The 18,680-nt window shown below is 37.5% G+C and overlaps 1 protein-coding gene across 1 annotated transcript in view; it reads right to left on the minus strand.

The window, feature by feature from the left end:
- Positions 1-18,680, minus strand: part of LOC122789359 (anthrax toxin receptor 1-like) — a 1,490,698-nt gene that overhangs the window by 706,045 nt on the left and 765,973 nt on the right. The window contains exon 10 of the mRNA XM_044056748.1: positions 10,836-10,934. Coding sequence (XP_043912683.1) covers positions 10,836-10,934 — 99 coding nt within the window. The remainder of the gene's footprint in view (positions 1-10,835; positions 10,935-18,680) is intronic.

Below are 18,680 nucleotides of genomic sequence, written 5' to 3' on the forward strand. Positions count from 1 at the left end.
ATAAATATAATTGCAAGTATAGAAAACTCTTGGAACAACCTCATGTTGATCAGGATCAAACATGGGAATGGTTAATGAGAGGTGAATTTAAACCAAAAGATGAAGGTTAATATTGGCATCCCAAGACAGTAGACTACGTAAACGTTTGTTTAGAAAGTCCATTGAACATGTTGGCAAGACTTTATATACTGAAGTAGCTGAAAGACACTGGAAACAGAGCCGCAAAGCATCATAGAAAATTAAGTTTATATCACATAGGGTCATCCATTACCAACAGTTCAAAAAATAGATGTGAAAAAAACAGATGTAGTAGTCCATGATAAGAAGACAAGAGTAGCATTGCTCATTGAAATTATTGAAATTGCTATACCCGGTGACTGCAGTGTCTTGCATACAGAGAGACACAAAAGTCATAAAACATCAGCAGAAATGAGTGCCATGTGAAAGAAAGGTACCCAGACAGTTCCAGTAGTATTAGGAGAAATGGGTCTTATAAAAATAATTTGCAATCATACTTATATATGTTACTAATACACATAATTCCATATGTATTGCAGAAGGTGTCATTACTGGGCACACTGCGGGTGCTGTGAGGAGCACTACTGGCTGACATCAAAGATTGAAACAATACTAATTTCATGAACTTTAATCATGCTTTGACTTAGGAATGGGTCCATTCCCGTCATGGAATTAGAAACTCAAAATACTTGGAGAAATTAAAAAAAATAGAGATAGATAAATATATAGATCTCTCCCTCTATATATATATATATATATATATATATATATGTGTGTGTGTGTATACATATATATATATATATATATATATATATATATATACATATATATATATATATATATATATATATGTGTGTGTGTGTGTGTGTGTGTGTGTATGGGTCTACTTTGGTCAAAAACACATTTGGTAGAAATTCACTTGATTAAGCACACTTGAGTGAAAGCTCACTTCAATGAAAACTCATTTGGTCGAAAGTTATATATGGCCTTTTCCCCACTGTAGTGCGATCCTGGAGTTAGAATATAAAGTGAGGGTGGTGTGGGTGGCACAGCTCCCCACATTAGAGGGTGGGGGGGCTTAGCCCCCCACCTATTTTAAATGTTTTAAACCACAGACATGTATATTGACAAGTGCAATGAACAACTCTTTCCACAAGACAATATAAACTCAAACTATGTGGGGGGCTGTGCCCCCCACACCCCCCTTACTTTATATTTTAACTCCAGGATTGCAGTACAGTGGGGTAAAGGCCATATATATATATATATATATATATATATATATATATATATATATATATATATATATATATATATAACTTTCAACAAAATGAGTTTTGACCAGATAAGTTTTCAGTGAAGTGAGCTTTCAGTCAAGTGTGCTTGGTGAAGTCAATTTCAACCAAATGTGTTTTCGACCAAACAAAGTACACCCATGTGTATATAAATATATATATATATATATATATATATATATATATATATATATATATATATAGCTAGAAAACTTGAGTATTTTTTCCTTTTGTTTAATTTAAAAGCTCTGGATATTTCAAAGATCTGAATAACAGATAAGGCAATAATATGTAATTTGATGTCTAGTCCTAAAAATAATTTAATCATCTATTTCAAAGTGCAAAATGTGGGTGTGTACTCCGGTAAATCTGTACAGTATACAAAATAAATACCCAGTAAAATTAAAAATTTCAGGTAACTATTTCTGTGTTTTAAACATATTACCTGTCACTTCATATACATATATATATTTTAATGTAACTTGCTGTGTTTGTAAACTTTTGTGTATGTATATTTTCTTTATGGGCACACCTAGAGAAATATCTTTAAAGGAATTAAATTAATGTGACTAGGCAATATGATAAATTAATAATTGGTGCTACTAATGACTTGTTTGTTTATTTTATATATTGTTTTTGGAGTAAGCAACTTGTGTGTGAAGCAATCATGTTAAGGATGCAAGTAAATGTTGGTCAGTGAATATAACTGATGTGAGATCTCCCTTTAATCCGATGGGAAACTACAAGAGATGCAGTCCCATCCATTAAGGTACTAGGGGTTTTGCCACATAAAAAAACATATACACTGTGTAGCAGTTTGAATATATTTTGAAAGAATTTGTCTGTTCTGAAACACCATCCAAGCTCTTTATTTAGAAATAGGTTGTCCTAGATCACAGTCATTTGAATCTAGTGAGATGTCTAGTCCAATGGCTCCTTCAAGCAATGATGTGGGCCCAAGGCAATATAACATATGCAGTACCATGATACCGCAGTGTCACATACTGTCTGAATAAGAAAAACTAAGTAAATTTGCAAAATATGTGCAAACAGACAGATACTATTTAAATACTTGCGATATATAGAAGTGCTCATCAGCAGTTGAATTCTGCTCACTGGTTCTATCCCCCTCTATTTGCTAGATCCCTGAAAGACTTGAACGCTAGAAGGACACCTCCCCTGCTGAAACCTAACTGGAAACTTTACTGCACTGTCTCTCGACTGAAAAGATCTGCCAAGCTTCTATCCCCTCTATCTTCTAGATCCCTGAAAGGTTGAACGCTAGAAGGACACCTCCCCTGCTGAAACCTAACTGGAAACTTTCCTGAACTATCCCTCGACTCTGCAAAGATCTGCCAGGGTTAATATTACCTTATCCTGTCTGTACGTACTATATTGTTTAGCCATACCGGGTCTACAGCACTACCAGTAATCCCTCAAAGCCCCACAATCAACCCTAAAATACTAAACTGGGTTACTCCTATATCTATCTCTAAGGATTTCCAAGTGAATATATTTAAGTTTCTAAGCAGCCCTAAAACTACAAAAAATATCAAAAAATTGGCAGAAGAAAGCTTGATGTGTGAAAAGGCTGCAAAAAGTTATTACCAACAATATACTACTTAAAAATTGTACACCGAAGGCAAAAACAAGGGTAAGAAAGTATTTAAAAAAAAAGAAAAAAGCCTCATCGTACTTAATGCGCTGATAGTTTTCCACTGCTTGCCTCTCTGGTTTGGCTGGTTTCTTTGCATTGCACCTGGTTCACATCCTTTTTTCTACCCCCCACCCCAATACCAAATCTATAATATATTCCTGCTGTTTATGGAGCCATCTTTAAATCACTAGTCGACCATCAGGACACGTGTTCATCAGCAGTTGAACCGAGGTAAGCCATTAGACCTCTGGTATTTCTTAGTGTTTTTAGCTAATTATTTGGATGTATACACCTGGTATTCATGTTTCTGATTCTTGACTACTGCTCTGCTTATTTGTTTATTTCACTGGTTTGATTCTACTGTTCAGCAACAGTGTTTTACTGGCATTACCACTGCAGCTATGTTGTCATTATGCAACTATGCTGTACTAAAACAGCTGTTTAATCCCTGAAGGCTTGAAAGCTAGAAGGAAACCTCCCCTGCTGAAACCTAACTGGAAACTTTCCTGCACTGTCCCTCGACTCTGAAAAGATCTGCCAAGGTTAATATTACCTTATCCTGTCTGCATGTACTATAGTGTTTAGCCATACTGGGTCTACAGCACTACCAGTAATCCCTCAAAGCCCCACAATCAACCCTAAAATACTAAACTGGGTTACTGCTATATCCATCTCTAAGGACTTCCTAGTGAATATATCTAGGTTTCTAAGCAGTCCTAAAACTACAAAAATACAAGAAAGTTGGCAGAAGAAAGCTTAATGTGTGAAAAATGCTGCAAAAAGTGATTACTAACAATATACTACATAAAATTGTATACTGAAGGCAACAACAAGGGTAAGAAAGTATTTAAAAGAAAGAAAAAAGCCTCATTGTACTTATATGTTTATAAAGGTCCTACAGATCTCATGGTCAGGTTAAACCCCTCTGAGCTCGCCCTCGTGGTGCTTGGGCTCACTCCGTGCCCCGCCCTCAAATTCCACCCGCCCCTACTAGTCCTAAATTTATAGCTCTAAAACCACTCCCTCTCTTTTTAGAACCAATCAACAACTCTCCGGGCATTATCAGGACCCTCCCAACCTACCTATCCTAATTATCCCTCTACTCAAGTTGGGCAAAAATCAAAGCTAATATCTAGACAATGCCTCTGTTATTGGCTGTGAAACCTTTCAAATTAATGCTATTATACTGCCTACTACCCTTAATGATAATTCCATATCATATCACCACCTACGAAAATCTGTCCTACCTAGGCTACCACTACCCAAGAAGCCAAATCACTACTCCAATAATACAAATTAAATTAGACCACTTAATAATCCCCCTTATGACTAACTCCTTGGATATAAAATACCACCAACCCATTAGATCCAGATATATCAACCCCAAAACCAAGAATTACCTAAGACTAATATTTAAATTCCTGAAGCTCACAATTAAGACTACATGGCAACCTCACAAGGGATGGGGACATTCATCCAAACCCTGGCCCAACCTCACTTGTCGATCCTAGCCCCAATTTTACTATTCCCACTAACTTACAAATTTTAAATAGACCCTCTAACTCACTCCTGGTCAGTCTCCTAAACATTGGAAGCTTAAATAATAAGGTCTACCACCTGCATGCACTCTTAGATACACATTCCCCAGATATAATTTGTCTTACTGAAACACTGGCTTAAACCATCAATGGCAGATAATGAGGTTTTACCCCACAGGTTATAACATACTAAGGTTAGACCATACCAACAGGAAGGGAGGAGGGGTAGCTGTCCTGTACAAAACTAATCTAGATGTGACCTCTGATTCCATACAACCACCCCATGTTGATAATGCTGAAATTCTCATTACCAAGCTTCAAATTAATAAAAACAAAAGTATTAACATAGCCTGTGTCTACATTCCCCAGGTAATAACGCAAACACCCTAGAAAATATCCTCTCTTGGCTGTCTAGTAACTACCCTCAAGAAATCATTGTTCTAGAAGACTTTAACATCGACTGGTATATTTGTCCCTCAGAATCTCCAACCATCCATGTAAATCTATACGGATTTACTCAGATCATATCCTCCCCTACTAGGATCAGTAAACCTAACAACAAAGACAGTATCCTAGGTTGGATACTCATTAATAGCCATCCCCACATGTATAAGGCCGGTACCCGACCTGAAGACATGAGTGACCATTTTCTTACCTATATAATCAGGCATAAGACTGACATCCTCCACCAACCTACTTACAAAACAATTAGAAACAAAAACTTTAACCCCACTAATTTCCAAAATGAACTCAAAGGATGTAAATGGGCAGTCCTAAAACAACATCTACCACTTGAAGAAGCTGCATTATATTTCAATACCAAATTCCTAGCCATCCTTGATACCCATGCACCTGCACGTTCTATCCATCCTTGATACCCATGCACCTGCACGTTCTATCCATCCTTGATACCCATGCACCTGCAGGTTCTATCCATCCTTGATACCCATGCACCTGCACGTTCTATCCATCCTTGATACCCATGCACCTGCAGGTTCTATCCATCCTTGATACCCATGCACCTGCACGTTCTATCCATCCTTGATACCCATGCACCTGCACGTTCTAGAAGAACTAAAGGAAAAGTTGCTCCATGGCTTTCAAAAGAAACCAGACAAATGATCTTACTTAGAAACAATGCTTGGACCACTTGGCGTACCACAGATTCCCCCTTAGATCAACTTTGATTTAGACAACTAAGGAACAACACTAAAAAATCTACCACTCTAGATAAAAAAAACTTTTACTGCCATTTACAACAGGAGCATCAAAACAATCTGCAAAGGTTTTGGGCAGGCATAAATAAACTTATTCACCCAGAGCAATGCACAACTCCTACCCCCTCGGCTACAATCCAAAAACCTTCGGAAGACGTTGACAATTCCTTTAATAGTTTCTTCACAGAAACTATCCAGTCACTAGCTTTTGGGCAGGCATAAATAAACGTATTCACCCAGGGCAATGCATAACTCCTACCCCCTCGGCTACCATACAAAAACCTTCAGAAGATGTTTTCGATTCCTTTACTAGTTTCTTCACAAAAACTATCCAGTCACTAGCTAACCAATTATCTCCCAGTTGCCCAAGTCCTAATGCTGCCACACCTAGTTCTCAACTCCCCTTTAACTTTCAACCAGTTTCCACATCACTTATCTGTGCCCTAATCAAGAAACTAAAACCTACCACCCTTACAGTGGATCTCCTCCCAGCTGAGTATCTACAAAAAGCTGCGGATGCCATAGCATACCTGATCTCTATCCTGATCAATAGAACTACATCAGAAGCCACTATCCCTTCCATCTGGAAGACATCCCATGTTATTCCACTCCACAAAGGGGGCAGTTGCACTGAACTATCAAATTACAGACCTATAGCTACTTTTTCACCCCTGCCTAAAATTATGGCATCCATAAACAACTCCTGAGCCATCTCATTCACCACAATCTCCTGGCTAACTCACAGCTTGGTTTTAGACGATTCCACAGTACAACCATGGCCCTCCTCTCTTTCTCCAGTGTTGTTAATCAAAACCAAAACAACAATAAGCTTTCTTCTGCCCTCTTTCTTGATCTCTCCAAAGCCTTCAACATGGTCAACCACCAACTACTCATACACACACTTAAAACTATTCCCCTAGATGTCCAGGCTCTCCAATGGTTCAAATCTTATCTGAGTGGTAGACAACAGGCTGTACTATGGCAGAACATACTATCTTCCCTTCTACCTATCACCCTTGGGATCCCTCTGGGTTCTATATTAGGATCCCTATTAGTTTCTATCTTTACTAATGACCTGTACACAGTCATTCCAACAGCCACTTGCATTGAATATGCAGATAACTCCACTTTGATTTGCTCTGCCACCTCCCCTTTAAGTCTGCAGACTCTATCCCGAAATGTTTTTAATACTGTCGAAAATTGGCTCTGTAATCAATGTCTACTATTAAATCCTAGCAAAACAAAGCTATTGCTTTTCTCCCCCACTTGTACAGTCTACGCTCCAACCTTTACTATAAAATCTAACAATCGCACTGTCATTGTCCCAGATCCCTTTACCAAACTCTTAGGTGTAACAGTTGATAATAACCTCAAGTTTGATATGCATATTATTCAAACTACTAAAAAAGTTAATAGAAAACTTGTCTCACTATACAAGCTCAAACCTTTCTTCACTCCACTAGCTAGGATGGTAATTGCCGTACACATCTACTTTCCACCCTCCTTTATGCATCCTCTCTCTTCACAAACTTGAGTAAGCCTGACCTTAATAAACTCTCTAGCTGCTATTGCTAGATTTTCCACTGGAGCAGCATATAGAAACCTAGGAGGAAACTCCCAGATATGCTCAGAACTAGTTCAAAATGATGTGAAGATTACTGATCCTACAGACATTGCCAACATACTGGCTGACAGGTTCAGTGCAAACTTCTCCCCCCCTCCCCCCCAAAAGGAGAGATATCTATACCAAATGAGTGCAGCCCCCCAAACATCTCCAGCGCCCAAGTGAGAACTGCTCTCTCCAAAGCAAAAAACACAGCATCCATGGGACCCGATGGTGTCCCCGGCTGTGTGCTCCACGAACTCAATGAGGAATTAAACCCACAGCTAGGACAGCTGTTTAATCAAAGTCTTACCTCTGGATACGCACTCCAGGGAGTGGCGCACTGCAACTGTGGTCCCACTTCACAAAGGCGGTGCCTCCACAGACCCTGGAAATTACCGCCCATTAGCTTGACAAGCCTTATCTGCAAAGCCATGGAGAGGATCATAATGGACCTCATAAATAAAGACATAGGGAATTTGCAGACTTTGGATCCAACCCAGTTTGGCTTTGTCAAAGGCAGATCATGCCTTTTAAACTTGGTTGACTTTTGAAACAGTCACCAAAGCCATTGATGAGGGAAAGGCAGTCCATACAGCCTACCTCTATCTGGCTAAGGCCTTCGATACAATACCCCACTCGGGTATCATTGAAAAACTCATCAGCTTAAATGTTAACCCATACATCACAAGATGGGTTGCAAACTGGCTGAGTGACAGAACCCACAGGGTCAGAGTTGCTGGCGCCATGTCAGACTCAAAGCCTGTCACAAGTGGTGTCCCACAGGGCTCAGTACTGGGCCCACTCTTGTTTGGCATCTACTTTTCCAAGTACAAGCAAACACAGGAGGGTTATGGCTGACAAAGTTTGCAGATGACTGCAAACTGGCGCCATAGTAGAAAACACATCTGACACAGATATCCTTCAGAAGGGTCTCACAGAAATGGATAACTGGTGCCAGAGCCACGCCTAAAGTTAAATGCCAAAAATGCATAGTCATACCCTTCGGGAAAAACAAGGTTACCCCTAGCTACCAAATAGGTGGCAATCCACTGAGCACAGAAGAAGTTATCAGGGACCTGGGGACCCAGGTTGATAGTAGTCTGTCATTCGACACCCATGTAGCTAAAGTAGTTAGGAAGTCCTTCTACATTGCCCACCTTATCATGAAGGGATTCTCATCTAGATCAAGGGAGGTCATAGTCTCCCTTTACTCATCACTCATCAGACCAATGATTGAGTACAATGCCCCATTCGGAATGTATCTGACCCGACACTTGCAGCAGCTGGAGAGGCCACAAAGTTCCTCACCAAAAGGATAAAGGGTCTCAAAAATCTGTCCTATGCTGCCCGACTGAAAGAACTCCAGCTCTATTCAGTCGCCACCGCTTGCTCAGAGGTGACCTTTGCCTAACATACAAGGCCATGTCAAACCCAGATTTGATGAATATGCTTCACCTCAAAAATCTAGATCCATCAGAGCCACAAGGGCGGAGACTTAAACCTCGACACGGCTATTAATAGGACGTGCTGGAGGGATAGATTCATCACCCAAAGACTCCCTATGCTGTGGAACAAAATCCCGGTACATGTGAGGCAGAGCACCTCGCTGGCCTTGTTCAAGAGAAATCTTGACCAATGGATGGGAGATCGCAGATATACCCCAGGAATTACCTCAGTGTCACTGCTCGACAGAGGCACAGCAAAATAATGGGTATAGTTCCCCATACTAAAGGGGTGGCGTAAGCCACAAAACAATGGGCTAGGCTTATAAATGCCCTCGGGCAGATAGCCTAGTATGAACCTATGAACCTATGAACCTATGAACACCACTGTCTGAACCTAAAGAATCTAGGGTGGCTAGAATTGCCTATCCAACTTCAATGCAATCAGCTAATAGTAGCACATAAAATTCTCTACCAACCTGAAAACAAACCCATACTTACAAAAATTATCACCCCTTACAGCAACTTCAAGATACTTCACTCATCCAATAAATTACTAGTCCAAACCCTCAAAAGCAACAACTCATCTGAAGACTCTCTATATGCCAACTCCGTTGGCAAAATATGGAACTCACTTCCTGCTGAGCTTACTTCAGAACCCGTTCTAACCCAATTAAAAAAAAAAATCTAAAACAGTACTTTAAAAGGCAATGGCTATGTCCTTGCTCTAATCCTGACTAACTCTGCCAATATAAACATGTGCTAAAGAGATCTTTTGGCCACCCCTACATTGCTTCCTAATTGTTACTCTATATAACAAATCAGATTTATATATGACAGAATGAATGACTTTTATCCTATGTATTGTATCTGTAACAGTGCTTTAACTTGTTTAATGTAAGTTTTTCTGTATGTATGTATGGAGCTTTTCTCCCTGGGCCTCCACTGAAAATGGACAAGTATCCAGTCGGACTATCCCGGTCAACAAATGTAAAATAAAATAAATAAATACATTTCTTATCAGGCATTTTTCATATTTTCTCAAATCAAAATTCTTGTATATATTTCTTTGTTTTTTCTCCCTGCAGCTGACCATAGGATGGCATCAGCTTAGCTCGCCATTCATTGGGCCTACCAGATCTGCTTTAGCCTGATGACCATCAGATGGCATCAGCTTAGCTCGCCATTCATTGGGCCTACCAGATCTGCCTTAGCCTGATGACCATCAGATGGCATCAGCTTAGCTCGCCACTCATTGGTCATACCAGATCTGCCTTAGCCTCCCCGTGCTTAACCTGTCCCCCTTCTTTGGCTGGTGAGGAAATTGAGGATGCTGATGCAACATTATACTGCTGCCAGAGGTGTGCCCTAAGCCCCACCACCTCTCGTCAGACTGCAAGCTCTGCAACAGCTGTTACTGGGAAGTGCATGTGCACTTTCACATATACGCAGCCTCCTGACCATGTAGTACATCACGTGCATCAGGGACTTCACCAGGCTTGCAATGCTGCTATTGTAGTGAGCCTAGGCAGCCTCCCCACCCCCATGATGGGCCAGACAGTACTCAAAAAGATTTCCAGTATTTTTCACTTTCAATGCTTCTCAACAGTCCTCATATTTCTATACTTAGTACAGTTCACTGACTTGGAAACCCAAATGCTGACAGATATACTGATGTTTTAGCCTAAATACTGTGAGATGAGCAGAAAATGTACACTGACAACTGAACATTAAAGATCAGTTGCAGAAACAAAGTCTTCTGTGGATGAAGTTCATTAAGATTAAGTAAATAATGGCTATTGTGATAAATAATGCATGAACAAAAGGAGTGAGTGAAAGGTTACCCAAATGGTAAGCAAATTAAGTTTCGGAAAAATGCAAAATGAGACACTAAATCATCCAGTACTTTGCTAGGTATCTGAATATTTTCTTTAGTACTGCTTGCTTGACATTTACATTTTCAAGTTACTTATTGCCATGTGATATTTTACAAAAATTAAAACATACAAGTTATTTGATTTAGGCTTTGATTTTAGCTGCTTCTTATTAGCATTTTACTTACTAATGGTTACTGTATCATTTATCTTGAAGCTGCAGAGAACATGATGTACATTTCTGGCTTGCAAAAATCCATTCCCTTTTATAACTACTTGAAAGGACTCTGTAATGAAATATAAAAAAGCAAACATTTCAAACTTGCATGCCATGATGTCTTAATCTTAAAATCTGCTTAAGTGCTAAGTTTTCTAATGCTTCATTCTTTACATCCGCATGTTGGAAAACATTGACAACATCTCACTCTCGGATTCCAGTAACATCTTATGACAATTATATGGTACAAAACTAAGTATTCTTATAAAGGAATCCAGTAAATCACCACTGGCAGATATGCCACACTATAAAACTCCAAATAAATTAACTTTGAAAAGAAAATGAACAATTTAGCAAACATTTACATAAGAAATACATTCCACCTTTTTCAGCTTACTGCAAAATATATCAGTTTTCTTTATAGTCACAATTCAATTTCTTTGTAATATATTGCAGTTTGTTTCATATATATGTAATCCTTTACAGAAATATTTGAAAATGCCATAGGCTGCCATATTTTTGTCACAACACTTTGTTTTTTGTATACATGCACCTCAGAAAGGTCTCATATGAGCAACATGCCATCTGTCTTCAAAATACGCTGAAGATCATGAACCCCCTTTACTGCAGATTAATCTAATCTTTCCATGTTACCGACATATGAGGCTAACTGCTCAGAGAAGAAGGTATAAAAATGGTCAGTGTACATTCATATAACAACATCTCAGTCCAAGAAAGTCACCTGACAAAAGCTGTCTGATGATTAGCCTTTGAATTTGGCCAAATCCTTTGATGCAGTGCCATACCAAGATATACTGTTGCCTCTTATCAACTTTAAGGGTGAACCTTACTATTATAAAATAGACAACTAATTTGTTATTGAACAGTCACATCATAGTTAGAGTATATATTCCCAAATAAGACTATGAATCAAGGGTTCCACAAGTGTTTGTGCATGACCATTCTTTTTAATATGTTTACAGTTACACTGCTAAATAATGATAAAGTCTGGACAAGTAAGTTTGAAGATGACATCAAGATAGTTATTATGATTATAAATATGTATGAACAACAAAGACTCGAGGGCTTAGATTTATTATATGCACGGTTCAAGAAAAGTGGACTTTTAATACAAAAATGTATACTGGCTCACTTTATGGCCTTAATAAGTAATATCTTTATTTTTTAATTAACAACTTTTACTAACTAGCACTTACGTTAAGGATTCAGATGTCATCATAGGTAGTAGTTTAACGTTTGCAAACAATGGGAGCGCTATAATTCAGAGCTACTGCTATTATGAGTGATATTTTGGAACCTTCATTTCAAGACATTCTGAACTTATGTTGACTTTTATACATAAATTGCTTATTAGTCCGCACATAGACTATTGCAGGTCATTTTGTGTCTGTAACTTGAAACAGGTCCAGAGATTATAAAAAAATCTGAACATTTACACAAGGAGAATTGGACCTGTAACTCAGTGACACCTTGCAGCTTTGGAATATCACATCTCCAGCAACCTAAACACATTTTTAGATTCTTGATCATTTTGAGAAAAATCAAGTTAAAGGACAGAAACCAAGCATATGTGAATATCTTGTGAACAATATAATGCTATTAAAAAGACAAACAGAAATATGTTCAGCAAAAAGTCTTCTTTGCAGAGATAGTAGTTTGTGCATTTAGTCTTTGCATCAATACTGTAATGAATTACAATGGTAAAAAATACTGATTAGTACCTTTTCTTTGACCAACAGTTGTTCATAACTTATAAACTCTACAGATATGAAGGATCTGCAGACTTTAATTTTACATAGCAAGAAATGCTCTCCTGTGAGCTTGTTTACTGAAATATATATAGAAATGTGAAAATTAATCTTATTTACACGTTTAATGTAATAGCTTACATATAAGAGCTCTCAAGCTGTATAACGTGCAGTTTAAGTATGAGTGACAGTTTTCTTCAGCATCATCTAAGGTTTGACTGATGGTATGCCACAGTTTGTAACAAGTAATGTACATGGAAAATAACAGATTCATAATTACTAGGAAGCACCTATCAATATCTCCAGTAAATTGCATTAAATAATGATAGTATATTTTTCTGTCTCCTGGCATGATACTTCATAACATATCCCATCCACATAGCTAACTACTTTATAAAAATACGAACAATAAGTGACAAACAAAGGTGAATACTTCCACTGCAGTACTTCATAGATTAACAGTTTAGTGTCATTTTATTTCTTTTGTCTTGCTCTTTCATAGGGTGCCTTTTTATTAATTGAACATTTAACTAGTTAAAGAATGCAGCCCCCAAAACATCAGAATACCATAAGGAGTTATAACTGTTACTAAAAGAAGTATTCAAAAAGATATGAGTTAAGAGCCTGAGCTGTTAGGAACATTTTATTAAGGTGCAGCTTTATTCAATTAAATATTGACTGAGCAGGGTGATGTTATTTTAATATAAAACTGTTCACATGATGACAGCCTCTCATCCTCAATAGAGGTTATATTTAATAACCACAGTATGTACACAAGGAAAACCATTTATCAATGAAGGCTAACAGCTTTAAAAACAGGCATGTGACAACTAGACTATTTTATTCAGAGAACAAGATATTGTAGTTTGTTTTGACTTTCTCTGAGGGTGGCAGAGATGTTGCAAGTTTTTTAAGATCAGGTTGGATGTGTGGTACAGAAGTAAGAGTTTCTGAGTCAGGACATTTTCTTAGGATACAAACTCAGTGATGATCCTCTGGGCCTTGAGTTTGTTTTAACCAAAGTAGGAAGCATATTTGTGCAATCAAAACCAACAACAACAAAAAAAGTACAAAAGGGATGGGAGGCCAAGAACAACACTTGGCCAACAAGTAAAATAATTTATTTGTGTGGTCCTTGAGTTTGTTATAGTAGCACATTGTAGCGTGATAGTAATTAGTCATATCTCTTGCATACTAATGCATAACAGGGCTTGTACCTCCAAAGCAACTGAAGTAAAGATCTGGCTGTACTGATCAGACATGTAAAATGTTATTATTAGTAGTGGCAGCAGTAAGTAATAGTTTCTTGATGGCCTTAGGCTCCATCAAGAGTAAACCCATTTTCTGTTACAGGAAAAGATATTTTCATACATGGCAACCAAATGTTGTCCACATATCAGTTACATAGTTAAGTTAAAACTGCCAACTGCCAAAACTGGACCATACATACTGCAGATTCCTTTATTGTATATGCAAATTCTAGTTGCTGCTTGCAAATATTTAAATTAACATCTACACTAAGATATAGTGGTATTGTGTTCCACAGTTTGGGGATCAATTGATTTATAAAGTCATCTCTTTTGTTAATTCTGTTGAGACTAACAATATATTGAAAACCTCTTTATCTTAGGTTACTACACTTTTCTCCTAAAATAAATGTTAAATCACATCTTAATTCATCATCTTAAATAGCCTTGTAAGCTTGGCACAGTTTTTCTGAAATTATTCTGAATTAAATGTGAAACATATTCTAGTGTTTTAATCTTTCTTCATAGTATAACTTTTTCAAATATCTAATTTTTTGGCATTTTCTCTCAGTCTTTTTCAAGGGTAACACAATCCGTATTGATAATGCACAAAACATTAACCTGTATTTAATAAATGTATAAATGATCTAATTATTGATGTATAAAATATTTTTAAGATTTATGGATCTCTTGTTTGTACCATACTAAGAATTAGGCCTATCTTCTTCATTCTTAATAGCTGACAACTTTTCTTAAATGTAAAATCCTTGCTAATTGTGATGCCTATATCTTTTATTAAATCTACCATCTCCAATATGGTAACTCTGAGTTTTATTTTCTCACTATATGTTAGAATTTCTAAGTTTGCTGGAGATGAAGGCTTTTCATTTCTGATATTCTAAACATGTGGCAGCCGCATGTAAAGAACTTTGTTCTGCCCTCACACCAGGTTCCTCATCAAATAGTTTAATTGCAAGTCTTACTTTTGGTAGCCTAGATGACTAGATCTGAAGCTAATGTAACCCAACACTCAAACCACAACCAAATACTGTTCCTCCCTGGAAAAAAAAAAGGCAGCTGGTATAACCCTCTTTTCACACCTACTAAATATTCATTTTTCTAAGTCCAAGATTCCATAACATCGGGGAAAAGGGACAGATGGTTTGAAAAAACCTCTTATTTGTTTACTCATTCAAGTAATTCGTTATGTATCTTTGCACGTGTGTACTTATTGTTTTGATTTGGTTTATGAAGTGTAGGGTTTACACTCATTTTCATACATATATTATATACTCAGCATTATGTCAGGATTCTGAGTTTCACTACTTTGCATTTTACATTTTTCTGTAGCTTTCAGGATTTTGGTTTCAGTCTTATGATGTTAAGTGAATTTTGAGTACAGTTTATTATCCATTTATGGGCAGACAGTATGTCATTTGTGGCATTAATGTTTACACTGGAAATGAACATCTTGGTTCATACTCTTACAAAGTTTCAATTACTTTCCTTCTACATATTGATTTAGTGATAAATTCCTCCCAGTAAGTCTCATTGGAAATAAATATCTTTAGGCTGTCCCTGCTGTAATTTATTATCTCGTCTGCACATATCATGGGAAACGCAGCCTGCATATCATGAACAGGACAGGACACTGCTTTGGTTGGGGAAGTTGACAGGGCCTGTATTTCTCTACAGTAAATTTGTCCTAAACAGAACTGCTGAGGAGAGTACAACAGTGCTTAAATACCCAGCAGTCTTCAAAAGCCTTCTAGTTTCATGACTACACAACATTTTCTTTCTTGAGAAGTCACTATTTTTCAGTACTGCTTACAGTAAGAATAACCCAGCCCTGCTTAATTCACACACCTAAAAGATGCCTGCGGTTATTAATGACTTCTAGGAAGTTCTGTTCACATATCCCTCCCCCCTGTCAACCCCATTAACTTACAAAATAGTTAAGAGGCCTGAAAAAAAGAAAACCATCCTACCACACGGCACATTGCATCAGTTTTGATAATACCAAATTACTGAAGACTGCATGTATTTTATTTTATTTCACTTACTCTTTTTTTTTTTAATATTTTACAAGTGATTGAACTGGACAGGTTTAAGATAACAACAGGTACAACCTACATCCCAGCAAAAATCAATTAATGAAAATTAACAATTTTAACTCCATCACAGATGAAATTCAAACTGTGCTGCTGCTACCATCATGATGTTGTGCATTTTCAGGTTATTGAATGGCAAAAACCTGTATATTTGGATTCAGACAGAAGTTAAGACATTAAACATGAGTGTGTTTAGGGACAACACTTCATTCATATAGGAAAAGAGTTCCACATAGTGGAAAAAACACACAACAGGGATGCACAGAGATGGGTTAGTTTTAGGGATGACGAATAAAATGAGTGAGGCAGGGAAGGGCAGGATTTAGGATGGTGACAATTACAAACAGACGGAAAGCAGTTTAGATGTAAAAGTTATAAATCAGGGATGCTATTATCCTATTTATTAATGATTGTTAAGTATACAAGGTTTCAATTCACTGATTTAGATTCAGTGACACAATTTGCTGATTGCTGTTCACTATTGATGGGATATGTGTAGTCCTTGTTATGTAATAGGTGTGCTCCTTGTGATGCAATATATTTATATATATATATATATATATATATGTGTGTGTGTGTGTGTGTGTGTGTGTGAGTGTTCCTTTAGATGAGATATGTGTTACCCTTTTGATTGTCATACGTGTGATTCCTGTGATGTAATGTGTGTCATCTTTGTGATGTGATTTATGTGGTCCTTTCCCTTTTATCTCTAATTGTGCAAATGTGCAGAACAGTTGAACACCATACCTTTAGATATAAGCTGTGCAATGAAAAGGGCTTCCTTACAATAGTGGAAATATGGTGATCAAAGGACAGCTCATTGTCAACATAGGCTCCCAGATCCCTGTATACATGTCAATATGTTGTCACTGTGATTATTACAACAGAAGTCACGGAAGCCAAAGGATACAATAATGCATTTCTTGATATTTAGTTTTACTCTGTGGGTTTGACCTTGGCTATTTGGGAAAGACCCCTTTGAAGTATCCTGATACCCCCTGGGGAGTTTATTTTGGCACCAAGTTTACAGTCATCTGCAAACTCGGTCAGCCATAAACTCTTAACATTTGCTTTGACCTCCAAAATGTTAATGCCAAAAATAAGTGGTTCAAGGGATTTTGTTTTACGGTCTTAACCCACCGGCTGCACAGTAGCAAGGTTCTCCCAAACCCCGCCCAACACACAGAGCTAGGTGACGTTTTATAAAATGCATGAATAAACATATTGTTACTTTACTCATCCGCATGAATATTCTACCTCCTAGCATGCGGCAAGCAGATTTACTGAATTGTATGATGTATTTCATCAAATTTACCATTTCACATTATATTGCAACATCACTGTCATTGTGGTGGTTGTAAATGCTTTAAGAGGAAGGGTGGTGTCTGTATTCAACTACTTTTCAACAGAACCTAGTCATGCCAATTTCAGTAATAAAACTGCATAATGTGAAGACATTTTAAATTGACAAAAATATGGTGCAAATAACTTACAGACACACCTGATGTATTGACTACCATGCAGATCACAGACAGAGAGTGAAGGCTGTTTGATGCACTTTATTGTGTTTTAAATACTGCCTTATTATTTTTCATTTTTTTATAAAGTGATGCCTCTTCACTGACACCTCAGTTGTATGAATTACTTTGTGTATCCTGGCTAAAAATATTCATCTAACCATAAACTTACATGCAGGTACACACGCACGAACACACACACACACACACACACACACACACACACACACACACACACACACTTTTTTTTTTCCTTTTATCGATTTTGGTTTATATGGCTGTGTTATTCACTGGTGTATCTCTGGTTGCAACTATGTCAGTGGTCTGCAAAAGCCTGTTTTGTTCTAACACTTAGGATTCGATATTTACCATATTCATCATTCCACTTTTTTACGGGGGTAAAGAGACAACTGGAGACAAGACATAACTGTATGATGTTGGAAGACAACTAAAACCTGAGAATATGGGTCACGTCAGACATTTGTGTGTAGTACCATACTGTAGTTTCACCATACATATTTCAGAGTTATACAGACTTTTTAAATATAATTATATTACAAAATGAGTAGTAAACTATAGTTACGATAGTTATACTTTCCGAGTCATTTTGAATGTGTATAATGAGAATGTTATAATGCACTAAATGTTGTACTCTCGTTCCAGCAAAGGAGTAGCATGAGTGTGCGTTGGTAACGGCACCGTATTCTTTTCATACCTTCTTGTTACTTTTATTTAACAGTAATTTAAAAAAAAGTTCAGAAATGGAAAGGGGCCTTAAGCCAGAAAACTCCTTGGGAAACTTGGATAACTGATGCACACAATTTTATCTGGCAGTGCTGGAGGACAAGGTGATTCATCTTTAGTTTGCATTTTTTAGTTTATTGAGATGTGAGTATGACAGACAGTTAAAAGGGATGCTTACAGCCCAGAATCAGGGGCTTGCTTGAATTTCTGAGATGATACAGAAAGCAGCAGTGTGTAGGTTTCATTTTGCTGTGTTGTTCGTGTACAAGAAGAAAAGGAAAACGGGTCTTCATAATGGCCCAATTCCAGGGGAGCTTATGCAGCCATATGTCAACAGAAATACATTAAATACACACAGCTTTATTAAACTGTGGATGTCTTCATTCCAAAGTCTGCTGCCAAGTAATGTATCAGGAAAACTTAAACAC

The sequence above is a fragment of the Protopterus annectens genome, chromosome 14.part0 (genome assembly GCF_019279795.1).
Source record: "Protopterus annectens isolate FY-2018-M chromosome 14.part0, PAN1.0, whole genome shotgun sequence".
Classification (NCBI taxonomy): domain Eukaryota; kingdom Metazoa; phylum Chordata; order Ceratodontiformes; family Protopteridae; genus Protopterus; species Protopterus annectens.